Raw genomic sequence first — 17,055 nt, forward strand, 5'->3', positions numbered from 1 at the left:
GGAAGGGCGTTTCGAATTTCCTTTCATCTTGATTGACCAATCGACTATCCTGGTACAAATCCTGGTACACAGGTGGGGGCCCAGAACAAGGATTTCAGAGCTGTTTCGCAGACGGAAATAAAGGAGCTACAATGAGGGACAAAAGTGTTGGCACACTTCCGTAAAATGGCCCCTTTTTGCATAGTGGATATACTTATCCCATTCTCCTGTCTACCCCAACCCCTTCCCCCCCAAAATCAATGTTGAATTTTGGACCCTCAAGTCTTTTTTTTACTTCAGACAACATTGATTCGGGGGGTGAGGGGATTTACGGCGTTTAAAAAGAATGAAATAATAGATGAATTAAATGTTTGCTAAAAGCACCCGTTTTAAACAAGTGTGTCAACTACTTTTGTCCCTGATTGTCTGAAATATGTATCTGTGTTTTCCGGCTAGATTTTTGACGCTGCTGAATTTTTGTGCGATGACGTTACTCTATGGGCCAAATTGTTTTTTTTAGAAACAACAATTTGTAAAGTTTCGTCCTGATTTGTAGTATACGTAGAGTAAAATGTACGAAGCGTATGTCATCACTTAATCTTGTACTTCCGCGCGCGTTCCTGATACCCTGTGGGGTCGAGAGGAAATCATTTGTGTTATGATCAATGCCGTTGCAGCGGATGTAATGTTTTCACAAGTATTATCAATAGTGGAAAAAGGATGGAAACACTAAGGTGCAATGGAAATTGTTCTGGTAAATGATTAACTTAAGCGAATGAAGTACTGCAGAGTAACTGAGGGGACATGCATTATTTTTGACATTGACTTGTGCCATTAGTGAAAGGACGTGAACAATATACAGGTTATGAACCTCATAAATGATGGGCCAGCCGTTTGTGCTATGTCCTATATATAGATGTGTGTTTTTTTTGGAGACCTTTTCAAACCTAAGTGATCCAAACCTTTAGCATAGGTAGGCGTCGAACAGGTTAGACCAGGTTTTGGAATGTACTTTTGTAATGATTTTAGATGACCGCCTGCCATTTATTCAGTGGCATAAGTTTTTTATTGATGTTGGATGGACAACTATTTCATTTCCCAGCTCGTAAATCACAGAATACCAAAGAAATTGTTTTCAAGATAGACACACCAGTTTGCGTCATCGCCAAAACAGCAATTACTTTTGCCCAGAAGTTCACTTGATGACAAGGAAAGCGGGATAACATGTGATCAATGACGGCCGTGCGCTGGAAAATTTTCCTTTTTTATGCGCTAATTCCTCACGAAAGGCAAAAGAAGATTCCGCTATGTAGAAAGTACTTCGCAATACGTATTCTTGGCAAGAAAAATTCCAGCGATGTGGTGCAAATAAGGAGTTTCAACGGTTAACCACGAGAATACATATGGACATTAAGAGGTCATAACAGACTCATTTTACTTTTCGTTCTCCGAAACGTGGTTAACCGTTGTAACACGAAGGAAGCAGTGTTTTCCTCAGTTTGAGCTGTCGTTTTCTTTGAGAGTCAAATACCAGTTCACGTTTCAAAGCTCTCTTTTCATTTTCTCTGCCGACAATAGACAAAAACACAGGGTTTCGCTTGAGAAATACAGTCCAAATACACAGCCATATGCGCTCATGTCACGCTATTTGCGTTGCGTTATCATGTCACTCATGGTGTCACGAGGTGGGATTGAAAGTAATTGTTTTCGTGGACACTTGCAATGTTTGCTACGCTGTCCTTAGTTTTTTATTGAATTGGCCATGAATTTACCTTCACTTTTCCGTAGTTTCGATATTGAACGCAGTGACGGCCGCTCCGCACTAACGCTCCATATTTCCGTGGCCGGCCAGTGACTATCCCCACTACGTGTCAATCCTTACCCCACCCGTGATTGTTTGCGCCTTAACCATCGGATAAAGTGAAGAACGAGAAATATTCACTTTATTAAAAACATTTTCAGTACGCGTACCCTTGAAATTCATCAAAAGTTGTACATGTGCGCGAGTTTCAGCGTTAGTTTTTAGCTTGTAAACCATATCGACGTTAATTCTGGATATCGCAGCCCTTTTATTACGTCATCACGTAATTCCAATTGGCCCTATAATTCGGTCGTGAATAAGTCAATGTCACCCCCACCACCAATAACATAATTATGTCTTTGATTTCTTTAATTTCAGTTAAAATCAGTGTCATGCACGGCTCAACTTGTGTGCAGTAGCACAATTTTGCATTCAGACAATGAGGGACAAAAGTGTTGGCACACTTCCGTAAAATGGCCCCTTTTTGCATAGTGGATATACTTATCCCATTCCCCTGTCTACCCCAACCCCTTCCCCCCCAAAATCAATGTTGAATTTTGGACCCTCAAGTCTTTTTTTTACTTCAGACAACATTGATTCGGGGGGTGAGGGGATTTACGGCGTTTAAAAAGAATGAAATAATAGATGAATTAAATGTTTGCTAAAAGCACCCGTTTTAAACAAGTGTGTCAACTACTTTTGTCCCTGATTGTATGTCACGAAATTCAGCCAAATTAGGAAGTTACAAAATGCCCGTTAAATTACGAGAAACATAAAAATAACCGCTTAAAAGTCTAAAGGAAGGTCAAAATAACATAACAGAGACAACAGATTCCACGTATAGGCAAAACTGAAGAAGATTGAAAAGGATTGTTAAGCCTAACAGTTTTTCAAAGTTGATACCTGCTGCTTGCAACTTCAAAACAGTAATGCTCAGGAGACATATTTGTTTGTCTCGGATCTCTGATTTTGTCATTTACGTGTAATTTCTTTGCTAACTTTAAGTTCCATAGCGATTGAGGGCGAGTAATTCGCAAAATTAAACAAAATGAACTGGGCTGCCGTGACACAGCCCCTTTAACCAGAGTTTAGTTTCGTCCGTGGCGCAGGCTAATGAACCACGTGACCTTGCTTTTATCCCATCAATCCTAAAGCGCGGGTAAAGATGGCGGACATCGTGAATAAGGTCTATAAAAGCTGAATAGCGTCTCCCTCCAAAAAACAAACCCAAGATGCAATTTGACACAACACCGAGCCTGCGATACGAGCAACTTCAAAACGCCTGAAATATCTGTGTCCAAAGGATTTGAAGAGAAGGAGACGGGGGAGCCAGGCCTCCAAATTGTTGACCAACAAAGAGTCGAGTCTTAAAATCGGTATTGATAAACACTAGTTTGAATGGAAACATCTTTGTATTTCCTTTCAGTGGTTCTTGTCTTAACAACGTTTCACTGACTGGGTTATGTGTGGTTTGTATATCGAATATTTGCCTCTCACAAAATGTACAGCACCTCAAAAAAATCACTTTAACCGGCTTTTGATTGATTAAGAAAGTGGCGTATGAAATTTAGCACACGCGTTTGACACCCTCAAGTGATAACCGCTCTACTTCTTACCCACCCCTCCTATCTTACCCTGGATGTGGCCTCGAGTTTTTCATGCTCTTGTTGCAGTCCTTCTACATCTTCTGCATTCCGCCCCACATCTCCCAGGTTGTGTTCTGTCGCGTCACGAAGCTGGCTTATCCATGCTGTCGCCTAAGAAACAGTGACATTAATACCTGACCATCATTTCTGTACGTTTGGCCGTATGGTCACACTAAAACGAGCAAAGACGAATGCTTCCGAAAACCCCCAGGGAGACCACAATTAGTGCAGTGTATCGAGAAATTGAGGTAATAAAAACCTGGTGATCATTTACTTGGTAGAGCGGTTTTCATTTGAGTGTCGAAAAGTAATTGGTTTTGCACTTTCTACACGATGCGATTGGCTTAAAAGATTCGCGCCACCTTTTCATCCAATCAGAAGTAAAACCAAAGTCAATTGTGACGCGCTCGAATGCATTTTCCCGCGCTTTGCGTCAGCCACATGTAATTACTTCGAGTTTTGATTGGTTCAATGTATTGTTTGTGTCCTATGTGATTGGCCAGAGTAATTACTTTGGTTTTGGTTTTACGACACTCAAACGAAAACCACTCTAATGTGACATAAGTAATAAAGAACAAAGAGGCAAAAGAGTGGTTAACTCAGCCTTCACAAATTACACAATTTCGCAATCGCTTCCCCGCCTGCTATTACCTGTTCAGCATCCCTTTCGCTTTGTTTAAGCTGCAGCAGTTGTTGTAGTTTTATTCTGCGCACATCACATAGTTCGTCTGTGCGCAGCTTTCGTTCCCTGAGTTCGTCCAGTGTAAGCCGCACATGCGCAGTACCCTTGCTGTAGTCGGGAGTAACGTCATCGCCGCGCATGTCAACAACCGGACTAGTCATCAGTTCTTGAGCGGCCAGAGCATCTCGCAGAGTTTCTTCTGATGATACAGCTACAGCTAAAGAAGAAACATAAGACGCATCAGGTTTGGGAAATAACTATTGAGGAGCGTTTCCAAGCGCACCCACTTCACTAAAGTTGGGATGCAGTCCAGGGGTCAATTTAAAAAAAAAACGTTTACGAGTGTAATTTAGCTATTGTTTCCAAAAACTAAAACAATAGCTACAATTGTAAATTACACTTGTAAAAATTGTATTAAATTGACCGCTGGTATGTTAAAGACAGGGTTATTAAGAAGTTTGGCGAAAATAAGGGGTGGGAGCCCGGGAAAAAAGGGAACAGAAGGGGTAGGAGAAGCAGGGGAGGAAAGAGCGGGAGGTGGAAGTTCTGAAAGGTTGAGAAGCGAAAGACATAGGGGGGATTACGTGAATGTCCGTCAAAGCAACGTCGGTGTTATCATTCTATAATCTAGGGAATACCATTATTGTGTTTTAAAGGGCCAATTCCACGGAAGCCCAAAACAGAGGAGGTCAGGAGAAAACTTTACAATGGCGCGTGGGAGGCAAGTGTTTCCAAAGCTCCTAACCTTCCATAATTGTTACCGTAATTACCGAAACTTGTGTAGACATTGGCAGACATTTTTGTAATGAAATAAAAATTTCGAAATTAAAACTCACATTTCCAAGGAACAGCCTAAAGCAAAAAGGTATTAAACCAATCAGAACGTGCACAGTACGACTCTTACTGGCTCTGAACGGTGATATCACTTCAAATGTCAATAATAAAATGACTAGACCATTTGAAGTACTCCGAAAGCAACAGAGCGTTGCAACGAGGCGAGAGTCCCTTGCAGCAAGTTGCCTAGTTTGTTGCGAGTTGTTGCTAATACAAAAAGCCCGTTGTTAACTAAGCAAAAATGATTGAAATTACTAAAGCCAATTTCTTTTCCCACAGGGTCCAACACTATCATTTCACAACTTATGATACTTTCGCGGGCACGTGCAATAAGGACTTTACTTTAAGTGCTTCCATGAAAATGGTCAAAGTCTTACCTTCAGCTTTCTCTTCAAGTGTTTTGAGCATGCTCTCCGCAGTTTCGTAGTCGTACAAGAGAACTGAGTCAGAACATAGCAATTCGAACAAGTCATCTAGGTGGACCGAGCACTGAAACAGAAATAAAATTAAGGACGAAAGTAAATTTTCAAATAATTCTTCACCCCGCAGTTCTCATATATGATTTTCATATATTCATAACTTCATCATCATCCTTTCATGGGTTTATAACAAACCAATTCAACGACCTGCTTCCAGTTGGCTTGTTAGCTCAATTGGTAGAGCGCTGCACTGATATCACAGAGGTCAAGGCTTCGAATCCCGTACAAGCCTGAATTTTTTTCAGGCTTTCTTTTCGCAGCTGCAAAAGGGGCGAGTATAACTGCGATGATCTTCTTTTATATAATAAGTACATTTTAGTTTCGTCCGTCATGCAGGCAAGTACATGTAAGTTATTGCTGATCATGATCTGATAGGGCAATTCAACCACGCTTTTTGCTGGTAACCGGTCAAGTCGCCCGAAAGTCATCTCGCCTGAGACAAGAGTTATGTCGCCCAACACTTTTACTTAAGTCTCCCGAAATGCTGAGTTATGTCGCCCGTAAAGTGTATGGAAAATTTCTAGTACTTTAAGCGATACTGAGACGAAACAAGTGAGATGGATGTGATTATCATGTTCTTTATGCGGGAACGAGACGAAACAAGCGGGATGAATATCTCGTTCTTTAAGCCTCGATAAAACGAAACAAGCGCGATGAAGATGTTAGGATGTTGTTGAGTAAAATAAAATTTCAGGCGACAGAACTTGGCATTTTGGGCGCTTTAACTAAAAATTTGGGGCGAGATGACTTTCTAGCGACTTGACCGTAAACCTTTTTGCCTAAAGTGATATTCTTAGCGAAGAAATAGCAGACCTTGACTCGTTTTATTTCGTTTCACAACTGGTGATAAAAATCTCGAAGACTGAGAGAGATCCTTCTTGACGGTCACAAAAAGGACAATGATCAGTCCGTTAACGGCTCCGAACCAGTCTGCTTTTTTCTTGCCACCACGCCGATCAAAACTGTCAGCGTCGTCAATCATCGTCATCAACTAGCACTTAGAAATTGTGAGCTGTGTGGCTTCAGTCTCACTTTACAATAGAGCGGTTTTCACTTGACTGTCGAAAGTAATTGGTTTTGATTTTGGTTTTGGTTTTACTACGCCCTTTGGTTGGCTAGTGTATTTACTTTGGTTTTGGTTTTACGACAGTCAAGTGAAAACCGCTCTATTAAAGCTGATATTAAACAAATTTATTATATCTTCTTCTGAGCCTTCTATGTGCTTTAAAATAACAGGAACGTAAGGCTCTCATCGCTGGATGATCCCACAGCAGACACTTCAAGTGCCTGAACCATTTCGGTAGTTTTCAATGACATTGGCTGAAGTGCTTTCCAACCTAATGACATCAATCCGCTGCCATTTAAAAAAACATTACAAGCAATCATAGTACCATACCTCTCCGGCACTCTTATGAAACCTCAGTGACGTCAGAATGATGTCTCTCCTTCTGTTCATACGCATAGCAAAACTGCGACAGCCTCTGTCCAGGAATTCCTTCTGAGTTTTAATATCTTTGGATGCATAATGATTCTCTTGTAGCATTTTCTTTGCCAGTTCACGGACCTGAGCAAAGTGATTAATCACCTCCTGCAATTGAGCGACATAGTCAATAACATTTAGAATCCAAAGTGAACAACCCTGTGAGGCGAACACTTGAATTTGTAAATGACTAAATTTAGATAGCCACAGTGGGTGTTTAAGTAATGGTGTTTCTGAACAAAACAAGTCAACCGGAAGTGATGCCTATCTCCTGTTCATATGCCTTGAGTTGCCTTGATGCTACCAAATTTGCATTGCTAAGTGTGTTTTCTCTTATAGAGACGATAGGCCTGAAAGCCACTGCGCAAGCAAATACAAAAAAGTCCACTTCCCGTTGATATGCATCGATCAAAAATAAAATAAAATAACACTCTGCCCCCCGCCACTTCAAGAAGAACAAGGCAGACATCAGCAGTTACTTATTAAGTCTCTGTTGACTCTCACTTGCTTGGCTACAACTTAACAATTCTCCATAAAGCCCTCCCTCTTTTTCCTGCTGGTCTTAACTGCATTTCAGTCATCTCAATAAGGTGGACTCCTCTGTGACTGTGGTGAGAAATCAGTGGCTGTCTGGCTGAAGACTGTTATGCTTAGTTTGCATACTTCATAAAATTCTCTAAGGGCCATTGGGTTTAATGTAAATATCGCAGTTTTGCATCCAAAGATCAATAAAACTAACCACTGACAAGTTGGTCGAACTTTACATTTACTTCACAGCCTGTGTACAGACCCACCCCCTCCCCTCAAAAAAAAATCACAGAAGGGGCATTTTTTTCTGAGGGGAGGGGGGGTCTGTACACAGGCTAGTACTTCGAAATTCATTCTACAAAGGGAGGTGGGTTTGCCACTTTTTCAAGGGCATATACATTGTACATGATGAGGGCTACGAAAGTCTCAACTTAAAAAATTAATGCAAATAAAGGTAAACCTACCCTGGCATTTAACTCAAATTCCTCATGTTCTTTTCTTAAAATCTCACAGGTAATGACAGAGTCACCAATGTCTCTTGATGTTGATAAATAAGCTTCACCTGATCCAAAGACCCAGTCAATCACCTACAGAATAATAAACACAAAGGCATTGTAAATGCATATATTCTTTCTTGAGAAGGCTCTGTCACTGACTGGAACAAATTTCCCTTTTATGTTTCCCTAGCCTGGGATCATGCAGGCTCCTTAGTGGGGAAAAATGGAGAAAATTGTTGTGCGAAATGCGACCTAGGTATAGGGAGGGAAAGGGGGCATTTCCTCTCTTCTGTTTTTAACGAAAATCATGTTTTTAAAATCTAGATTCACATTTCCGAATTGAATGCACCCTTATTCAAACTGAGTGCTGAAGTCTGAAAAAGTGACAACGTTTGAAAAAAATCACAACAACAGCACCATGAAGATGCTTTACCTTTTTATAACCAGCTTCAAACTCACGCAAATCCATACACTGTATCAACTCTTTCCATCTCTTTTCCCACATATCAGTCAGCTGATTGCATCTGTGTGTAAGCTGTGTGACGATTCTCTCAACCTGCTGGAGCTCTTGGCTTGGTGCCAATGCAGGACTTCCTGGGAAATTCTGGCTGGGTGGAACTGGAGGTTCATTGGCTTTTATTGAGCTTATCAGATGTTCTCCTCTCTGTATAAGGGGATTTCCAACACTGTCAAGGACAGCCCTTTTTGTTTTATGCTCTTGAATGAGAGCGTCTGTCTCTTGAAGGTTCATACCCAGCCGGTGGGTGTCAAGGTGTTGTTCCAGTTCATCAAATTTTTCATTTACAGAGATGGCATCATCTGAAAGCCTGTCAATTTCCTACAGAGGAAAGCAAAGGTTTTTCCTCACTGTAATATACATGTACCCACAAAGGGCCACGTCACAATGACTTTGCGCTACTTCATTTTGAAGACAGGTTACAGAGCTATGTCTATAAAGATATCTGAATGTTTCCTTCAACATTACATGTTATATATATCAATTACAGAACTGAGAAGAAATGTTCATCTTGGTGATGAAAAATTAAGGAATGTACATAGTATCTTTGAATTAAGAAAAAATCCAAGAAGAAAGCAACAAATGAGAAAACCCGGCTTATGCAATGGCAAAAAATTCCCCTACCCCACCCACCAGAAACTACAAAATTAAGAAAAATACAGTATCAACATTTTACAAAGACTTCAAAAAATTATTGACACAACAAGAATAGTGCACCACTTTAAAAAGACTTCAAAAAATTCTTGACACAACAAGAATACACTAATGCTAACTGAAAACTGACAAAATTAACAATAAAACTACAATATGGGTAGTTCAAGCCTGCTGGCATCACACAATCAGACAAACATCCCTTATGTGACAAGGCAAAATGCAAAAATTTAGCATATGCTTGTAGGAGATGGTGCTGATGAACAGTTCAAAGCCCCATATGTGCTTACAAATAGACCTTTTTACCGATATGGCAGCCATATTGAATTTATTAGATTTAAGGAGTATTATGGGATGCCCAGGGGGCACTCGCTCAGTATTTACGCACGCTTTTCGGGCAAAAAGAGAACTTCAATGTATATTTCTTGAGAACAAGGCAATCATTATTGCATCCAACCACGGCACAACGATCTTTTTTCCCATTACAACCTTTTTCTGGGAAAACGTAAAGAAAAATTGGCCCAAAAAGCGCACATAAATAGTGGGCAAGTACATACCTGATTGTGCTCATGCCTGCTGGGCATCCAATAATACTCCTTAAAACTAATTAATTCAATATGGCTGCAGTATCAGTAAAAAGGTCTATTAATGCTCCAGGCTGGTCTCTATACTGTACATTTCCTTACAGAATTACATTAGCGTACTTGGGAGAATTAAATACATGTAATAGATAAAGCATTTTCCCTTAATTAATTCTCAGGAATTTTTTTTCTTGATTATGTATTGATATTGTCAGGAGAGAATAATTTATTGATGTTGGTCACCCTTGGTACTGGTTAAAAGAGCTTTGACTGGGAAAATGTTAAAATGAGATATTTTAGATCAAGTGGTCTCTTTTGAGAGGTGTACACATACAAGGGGTGGATGTACATCACAGTTCAATATTATTGTATTATTGATCGACGTCACTTAAAGTGCGACTGCTATAACAGGGGCCACTTAGACAAAATTGACCAATCAGATGATTGGAGAATAACAAAACATTGCAAGAAATTTGATTGTGAGCCAATCAGAAGGTCATAAAAACCTTAAGTTATTCAAAGCACAAAAATATTGATAGCAAACATTTTTCAAGAAAGCAAAATGTTTCACCAGACAACGCTTTTCAGGCATATGGAAAAGCCAGAATCTGGAATCCGGAATCCGGAGCCAAGCCGGAAACGGCAACGGAACCGGAACCGGAACCTAAGAAATAAAACTTGAGAGACGTTTCTGTCTTAAGAGTGTCACTAACAATTATTATTGCTCGATCTAGACTTTTCATCCCCACATTATATTTTTTATTGTTATTATATTTTTTACTGTTGCATTTTTTGCGTACGGCACAAAATTTTTCTTTGAAAATTTCATATACACTTGAGTGTTGTAACTTGGGATCATGATTGACATAAGTACTCCTCCTCCCTTTGCCGCCTTTTCCTCACAATAGTTGAAACACAGAGCCCTTTTAAGAAATGAGTAACTTAGGCTCAAGAGAAGGAAATGAATAACACAGCGGTCTTAAACATCACATACTAATAATGGCTGTTTTTCGCAGTCAATCAGCTTCTGATTAGTTGTAGTCTCGATCTGTCAAAAATTGCTCGACCTACAGCTGCAGTCACAGTTTATGACTGCTAGGAATAACAGTAGGATGCACTTACCTTTTTTTTTGCAAGTCACTTTCCGAATGTGAGTAACCATTGGTATCACCATCACTGTGCTGAAAATTTCTCAAAACAATGATAACAGAGGATGCCATCTTGAATTTTATTCCCACATGGGTATCGGGAACTGGTTTCAGTGCTGTCTCAATTTAAGTTCCGGTTCCGGTTCCGGTTCCGGTTCCGGTTCCGGTTCCGGTTCCGGTTCCGGTTCTGTTTCCGTTTCCAGCTCCGGTTCTGGATTCCGGATTCCGGCTTCCGGCTTTTCCATATGCCCACGCTTTTCTATTCAAAACCTTACATGTAACACCCTGTATTTGTTTGGCAAAAGCTGATTTTTTGTCATCAACCAGCAATTTCTTCACTACAATTGCCATGCTTTGCAATAACATGCAAACTCAAGAAGAAAATATAACTATTAAACATTTTCATTTTTTGCCTCTCAGGCTTTCAGATTTTTCTTTCAACTTTCTTGACACAGCTTTCTTTTGCAGAAGGTCACATCTGTAGGTTGTACATGTAATTGGTTGATATCGATCCATGTTTTTTATTTTGTTTCATGGTTATTATGATTGACAACTAACTTTCTCAGAACGTATTGTTATTTTCCTGTAATCTGATTGGTGAACTTTGTTTAGGTGGCCCTGATTATAGTAGTCGCACTGTAATTAGTAAATTGCTTACCAATCTTGTGTCAATCCATCTGTCATGATTGTATGGTAAGGTACCACCAAGTTCCTGAGTGAGTTGACTCTCTTCAGCAAACTGGTGTAGTTTACTGGATGAGGACAACAATGTGGTCTACAAAACACAAAAGGATTTTTTATTGGGTAGTCCAACAGGGTTCTGTCTTATTCATAAACAGTCATGTAAAAACAGTACTCACAGATAAGTTGCACCCCCAACTTTCTACCACAATTTTTAAAAAATACACAACTCTTTAATAATTTTGATATTTTTCTTTTTTTACATGTATATACCAGTACATAAATATGTCTTAGCTTTTTAAAGTGATAAATTTTTTCAGTTTTTATTACATGATTTTAAGTATCATTTGAGATACAATATCCTGAAGTGATATAATAAAGTTATCTTATCTATCTTGTCTTAATTTATTAAAAGTATGTTAATGAATTCTCAAACTATTTCTTAAAGCAGAACTTAAGGGTCTTTAACACTAACCTAAAAGGCCATAGTCCATTCAAACATGACAGGATTCGCACCAAAATAATAGCTTAGAGCAAATGATACAAAATGATTGCTTTATAACCAAGCAATCATTTAAAGAGAAAAGGCTGGACACCTGGGTTGAGGAAATTACACAGGTTCTAATCTTTAAACATGGAGAAGTTACATGTAGCCATTATTGCACCCCATAATGAAGCTTTCCTCAACTTTAATTGTCTCTTACCCACTTGAAACTTCCAATCATTCATTTATTAATTATTTACTGTTTAGTTCTTCACTGCTTTAAATATTGATTGGTTGATTTACTTTACCATAACAGTTAGAGACAAAGTTTAAAAAAATACTTTTTTAATCTAATTATGCTATTTTTAAATACATCTTATATTTTTTACCTCAAAAACAAAATTTGATTGTTCTTTCTTAAGTCCAGATCCTGATCGCCTCTTTTCCCAGAATGCATCTGGTTTAATAATGTACACTTCATGCACTTTATCAGGAATTGTGTCCTAGAAAACAAATGACAACAACAACAAAAGGTCAGTGCATCATTGAACTGTAATATTATTTTCAACATTTCAGTTGATTTCTACCTGTCGATAACACAGATTCCCTTAGAATCTAAGCCCCATTAATTCAAAAGGTGGATACACAGGTAGCCCAAACTCTGTGGGAGTTCATTGGACTTTGAATTTATAAGAGAAATATGTATGAAAATAAACAAAATATGTCCTAAATTCCATTTTTTGACAAAAAAAAGAGATAAAAATAACTTAACTTGTATCTGTGTTTTGTTATTTACTGTCTCTTCGCCTCTAGAGCCATTTGGAAGCCATTTTATCGATGTGTAAGATTTTGAGTTGTACTATCTTAAATATCCTTTCCACAGAGACCTTAACCTCCAACCAGGTCTTTAGACTGAGTGTTTTCAGGTCAATAGAATGTCTGCTCAGTGATCATAGAATGGTTACAAGGCAGAGTTCCTGTGTATCATGCAACTTGTAGGAAAATCTTTGAGAGCCAGCTACTAGTAATCACTTTGTCAGAACTGCATGGCCATTCGGTTCGATCCACCCACAAATAGTATGTGTAGTTCTGAAAACTGTATAAGAACTATAACTTATGGCCATGATATTTTCCGTAATCGAACCAGTGGATTCTTCCCATTAACCAGCCAGTTCTGATAAATGAAAAGTGATTTTGTTTTGGGCTGGGCTTCTTCCCTTCCATGGGTTTGCAGGTTCGGGGGTCTCTACAACTTTTCTTAGATCTAAAGCCCAGAAAAACCAGAGTAATAGAACTGGAAGATTTTCAAAAATTAAGGCCAACTTGATCAACCATTTCAACCCACCTGTAATGTTCTAAGCAAAGGTTTTGCTGATTTCCATGAAGAGCCACGTAAATCTATTATGACCGTGACTATCTGACTTCTTCCTTGGTCCCTAAAAAAATATTAACAATTAAATCATGTACAGTCAAGTGGCCTCAAATTTCCAAAACTTACATCCAGCTTTCAACCTAAACAGAAAATGCTGCCGGCATAAAAGCCGGTTTTCAGGAGTGACAGAGTCGGAGTCCGGGTTCATAATCAGAAGGGTAGAACTTTACAATCCAGTGAAAACAGCGTTCTGATCCTTCTGATTCTGCTAGTGACTTTGTCATTTACAATCAAGTGAAAACTGGGTTGTCTACGTTGCAAGCAGAAGCAGGAAAACTAAACCAATCACAAAATGTGAGAACGTACATTGCGATTGGTTTATCCATCCGCTTCTGCTTCCAACTCTGACAATCTGGTTTCACTGGATCATAAGCTGAATGTAAGCGATGGAGTTACAGCAGAGTCGGAAGAAAAAAATTCTTGACTCTTATGACTCCCCTTACAACTCTGATTTTTTATTTTCACTAGGTCATAATGCTCTTATGACTCTGCTTATGACTTCGACTCCATTTCCGTCACCGCTAGAAAAACCAGCCTTAAAGCGAAGTAGAATTTTGGCCAGAGAGTGCCCCCCTTCTCCCTTAATTTCGCCTTAATTTATATCAGGTGGCCATTAGAAGAAGCAAGGATATACATTGTATTAGTGAATTTCATACTCAGGTGTGACCTCAATCCTTTTTCCAATTTCTTTACTTTTCTGTAGCTTTAAATTCCCGTAAAGTCAGGGGCACTGATGGAAGTAAAATGAGTGCAGTGCACCATCAGCCTTAGTTTTGCTAGCATGCACCACGGATGGAACTAAACTTCTTTACGTCTATCTGTGAAACAGCGCCAAAATCATTCTTCTGGGCCCCCAGCTGTCTACCAGCATTTGAGTACGCACCATGATTGGCCAGTTAAAAAGCCATTGTCACTTTGTCATTAAATAATTGAAAATGCATTTCCAGTTATGCGTTGAGTCCTGAGTTTATTGGGGGAGCAGAACATTGATATTGGTGCTGCTTTGCAGATGTTAAGAAACTGGTGTTAGATTACATCTGTGACCCAGGCTAAGGTTTGCTAGTCTTATGTGTACCATTTTGAGTTACCAAGGTACATGTAAAATAATAAGGACCTTGACCTTTACCATTGACCTTAACCATCAGAAGGTCAGAATGTGTTCTTTCAGAAAATCTCCACGGCCCTCTCCTTTTGTCCATATTAGGCCGATTTAGCAACAGAACGGGAACTGCGCGCGCAAATCAAACAATTGGATTGACCAATGGCAGAGCGACAAATTGGGTACCGGAAGTCGAGTTTAGTCATTTCCACGCCCTTACCAGTCATCAAATGATGTTCCCGTCCTGTTGCTAAATCAGCCTATTGCTGGAGGGGGAGGGAGTCTAAAAGACCAATTAAGTTTAAACAAATGTACAACTACATGAAACGTAATTGGAATTTCAACTGAGGTGTGTGGGGGGCAGGGGTCTCAGAAAAATCCCTATCAAGGGGAGATTAATTTGGATATTTTCCAAAACAGCACAATTTCACTTTGAAACTAGAATATTTTTACTCCGATAATGCAATGCATTTCACAATGATTCATTCTTTATAACAAGCAGGTACTTCTCTGTATTTAACCGTTATATATATCATGAGAATCATTTCAAAACTAAGTTCTACATAAATAGAGATGTGAAATATTCTGTTACAATATCCAAGTTTGTCCAAATTTGTTTTATTTTTAATATGTCAATAAGTCAGGTTGATAAGGAATTTGTGTCATGCCATCCAGTACATTCCTGAACGTTGAAGCTATGCCAAAAAATAATAAACTCAATATTAATGACAATCATAAGTTCACTTTGCTTGGTATATTTGGATACAATCTACCTTCCTTAGCCTTTTATCCAAAATAAATAGAATGTTCCATATTTCATGCCGACCATTTTTGATGAAAGGTGATCGAAGAGCTAATTCAAATTGTTCGTAGTACAAAAGAATTCACACCGACATTGTTGTCTGATGACAGGAAATTACCACAAATTTCGACCTCTCACAAAGCATGCTTGCAAATTTGGAAATGTCCGTTCGTGTTTAATATTACGCGCCCTGTTAGTTGGCTATGAGGGCTCGAGCTGTTTGTTCATTTCTGTGGTTTCGTTTGCTTAACTCTCAAAAGCAGAAAGGGAATTCTGACAGGAATGAAATTTCGGGGGCGGAAATTTTATACACTTCTTGCATTAAATCAACAACAGATTAAGGGGTCGATTAAACGTAGCTGAAGTAGTATCAAAATATTATTCATATACCTTGGAACTTGGGTTAGATACGCTAACGTATCTCCGAGTTTATTGACGCTTAAATCTTCGGTTTTTCCAGCAGGTATTGTTAAAATTCTTCGACCTTGGCGATCTTTACCCCCTGTTATTAGATCAACACAATTAAAGCAGTGAATTTAATACATTTAAAACATAAACAGACAAATTTATGCAGCCAAACATAACTCTAACGGAGTTACAAAATGGAAAGAATTCATCACAGATGCAGAGTTCTATATAAACATAAGCGTTGCTGTTCTGAACTTATAATTAAGCTTTCAAATTATGCCGATCGATTCACATTCTTAATTCTGAACTCGTTGTAATCAATTAAAGCCTGAATGAATGCCGCTACACCTTACATTTATTTAAACCACAACATTCCTGTAAGCTTACATTATCACCGAATCTTTAAAACATCCATGAAAAACACCGAATGAAAACTTAAGCTTACCTGAAGTAAAGGCAAGCTTAGCTCGCAGTGTGGGTTCGATTTCAGACGTACGAATCCATCTCTCTGCTGAGAAGAAAAAATAACAAAATGAGCAATAGTGAGACCACAGAGCTGTTCATTCACCTTCGTATTCTGAGGCTAACAGATTTTACTCACGTCTGTAAGCTCCATGAATGTCTGGCGAAGATGCATATTCTGGACGGTAACTTCTCGTAGCAAAAGATAAATCCTCGAAGCCAGATTCTCGAGCCAATTCTTCACTCATCCTCTGCGTAGCCATATTCTGGCTCTGTTTTTAGTTGTAGATTACAGCCAGATCAATACGGATCAAATTCACGCTGGGGTTAATCAGGAGTCAACAAATTGTCCTTGATATCTTTAATCATTGTCTGAAACCAACCAAGGACCGAACTTTCACGGGTGCAAAATTCTCGGTGCAGAACGCGTGACTACCGTTGTAACCAGGCGGTTGTTGTTATGTTAGCTCAGTGCAATTCCGCGCTTCGTTTGATGCAAGATTCTCCTGGTAGGCTTGGTCGGGCAATTACAAAAGAGTTTAGGAATTTCAGTATCATGTGCCTTTTGTCACGCTCTTTTGTCCTCCTTTATCATTCAAAACGAGTCCTAAAGACCATGAAGGAGCTATAATTAACTTCAGCCGCGTTGATAATCGGGGACAATATTTAATCAAATGCCTTACGTCTCCGTATGTGCCAGGAGACCTCGCTTTTGTGTAAGCCCCCCGGGCTTATCCCAGCGGGAGCTTGATTGTCGATATTCCCTATTTTAATACACCGTATTCACAAATGGCGGACACGCGGGAAAAAACTGGTGCCTAGTCATGAAAGCGAGGCGTTGGAGGATAAACAAAAATTGCAAAT

General features: G+C 39.2%; 1 protein-coding gene across 1 annotated transcript in view; it reads right to left on the reverse strand.

Annotated features, from left to right (window-relative positions):
• Window positions 1-16,851, reverse strand: part of LOC140924316 (obscurin-like) — a 143,490-nt gene extending 126,639 nt beyond the window's left edge. Inside the window, exons 1-12 of the mRNA XM_073374347.1 lie at window positions 16,331-16,851; window positions 16,175-16,240; window positions 15,712-15,823; window positions 13,334-13,424; window positions 12,378-12,491; window positions 11,482-11,598; window positions 8,360-8,764; window positions 7,894-8,016; window positions 6,818-7,009; window positions 5,320-5,431; window positions 4,078-4,325; window positions 3,415-3,537 (exon numbers count right to left, since the gene is read on the reverse strand). Of these exons, the coding sequence (XP_073230448.1) occupies window positions 3,415-3,537; window positions 4,078-4,325; window positions 5,320-5,431; window positions 6,818-7,009; window positions 7,894-8,016; window positions 8,360-8,764; window positions 11,482-11,598; window positions 12,378-12,491; window positions 13,334-13,424; window positions 15,712-15,823; window positions 16,175-16,240; window positions 16,331-16,454 (1,827 nt within the window). The 5' untranslated portion in view covers window positions 16,455-16,851. The remainder of the gene's footprint in view (window positions 1-3,414; window positions 3,538-4,077; window positions 4,326-5,319; window positions 5,432-6,817; window positions 7,010-7,893; window positions 8,017-8,359; window positions 8,765-11,481; window positions 11,599-12,377; window positions 12,492-13,333; window positions 13,425-15,711; window positions 15,824-16,174; window positions 16,241-16,330) is intronic.
• Between the last annotated feature and the right edge of the window lie 204 nt (window positions 16,852-17,055).

Source organism: Porites lutea, chromosome 14 (genome assembly GCF_958299795.1).
Source record: "Porites lutea chromosome 14, jaPorLute2.1, whole genome shotgun sequence".
NCBI classification, from domain to species: Eukaryota; Metazoa; Cnidaria; class Anthozoa; order Scleractinia; family Poritidae; genus Porites; species Porites lutea.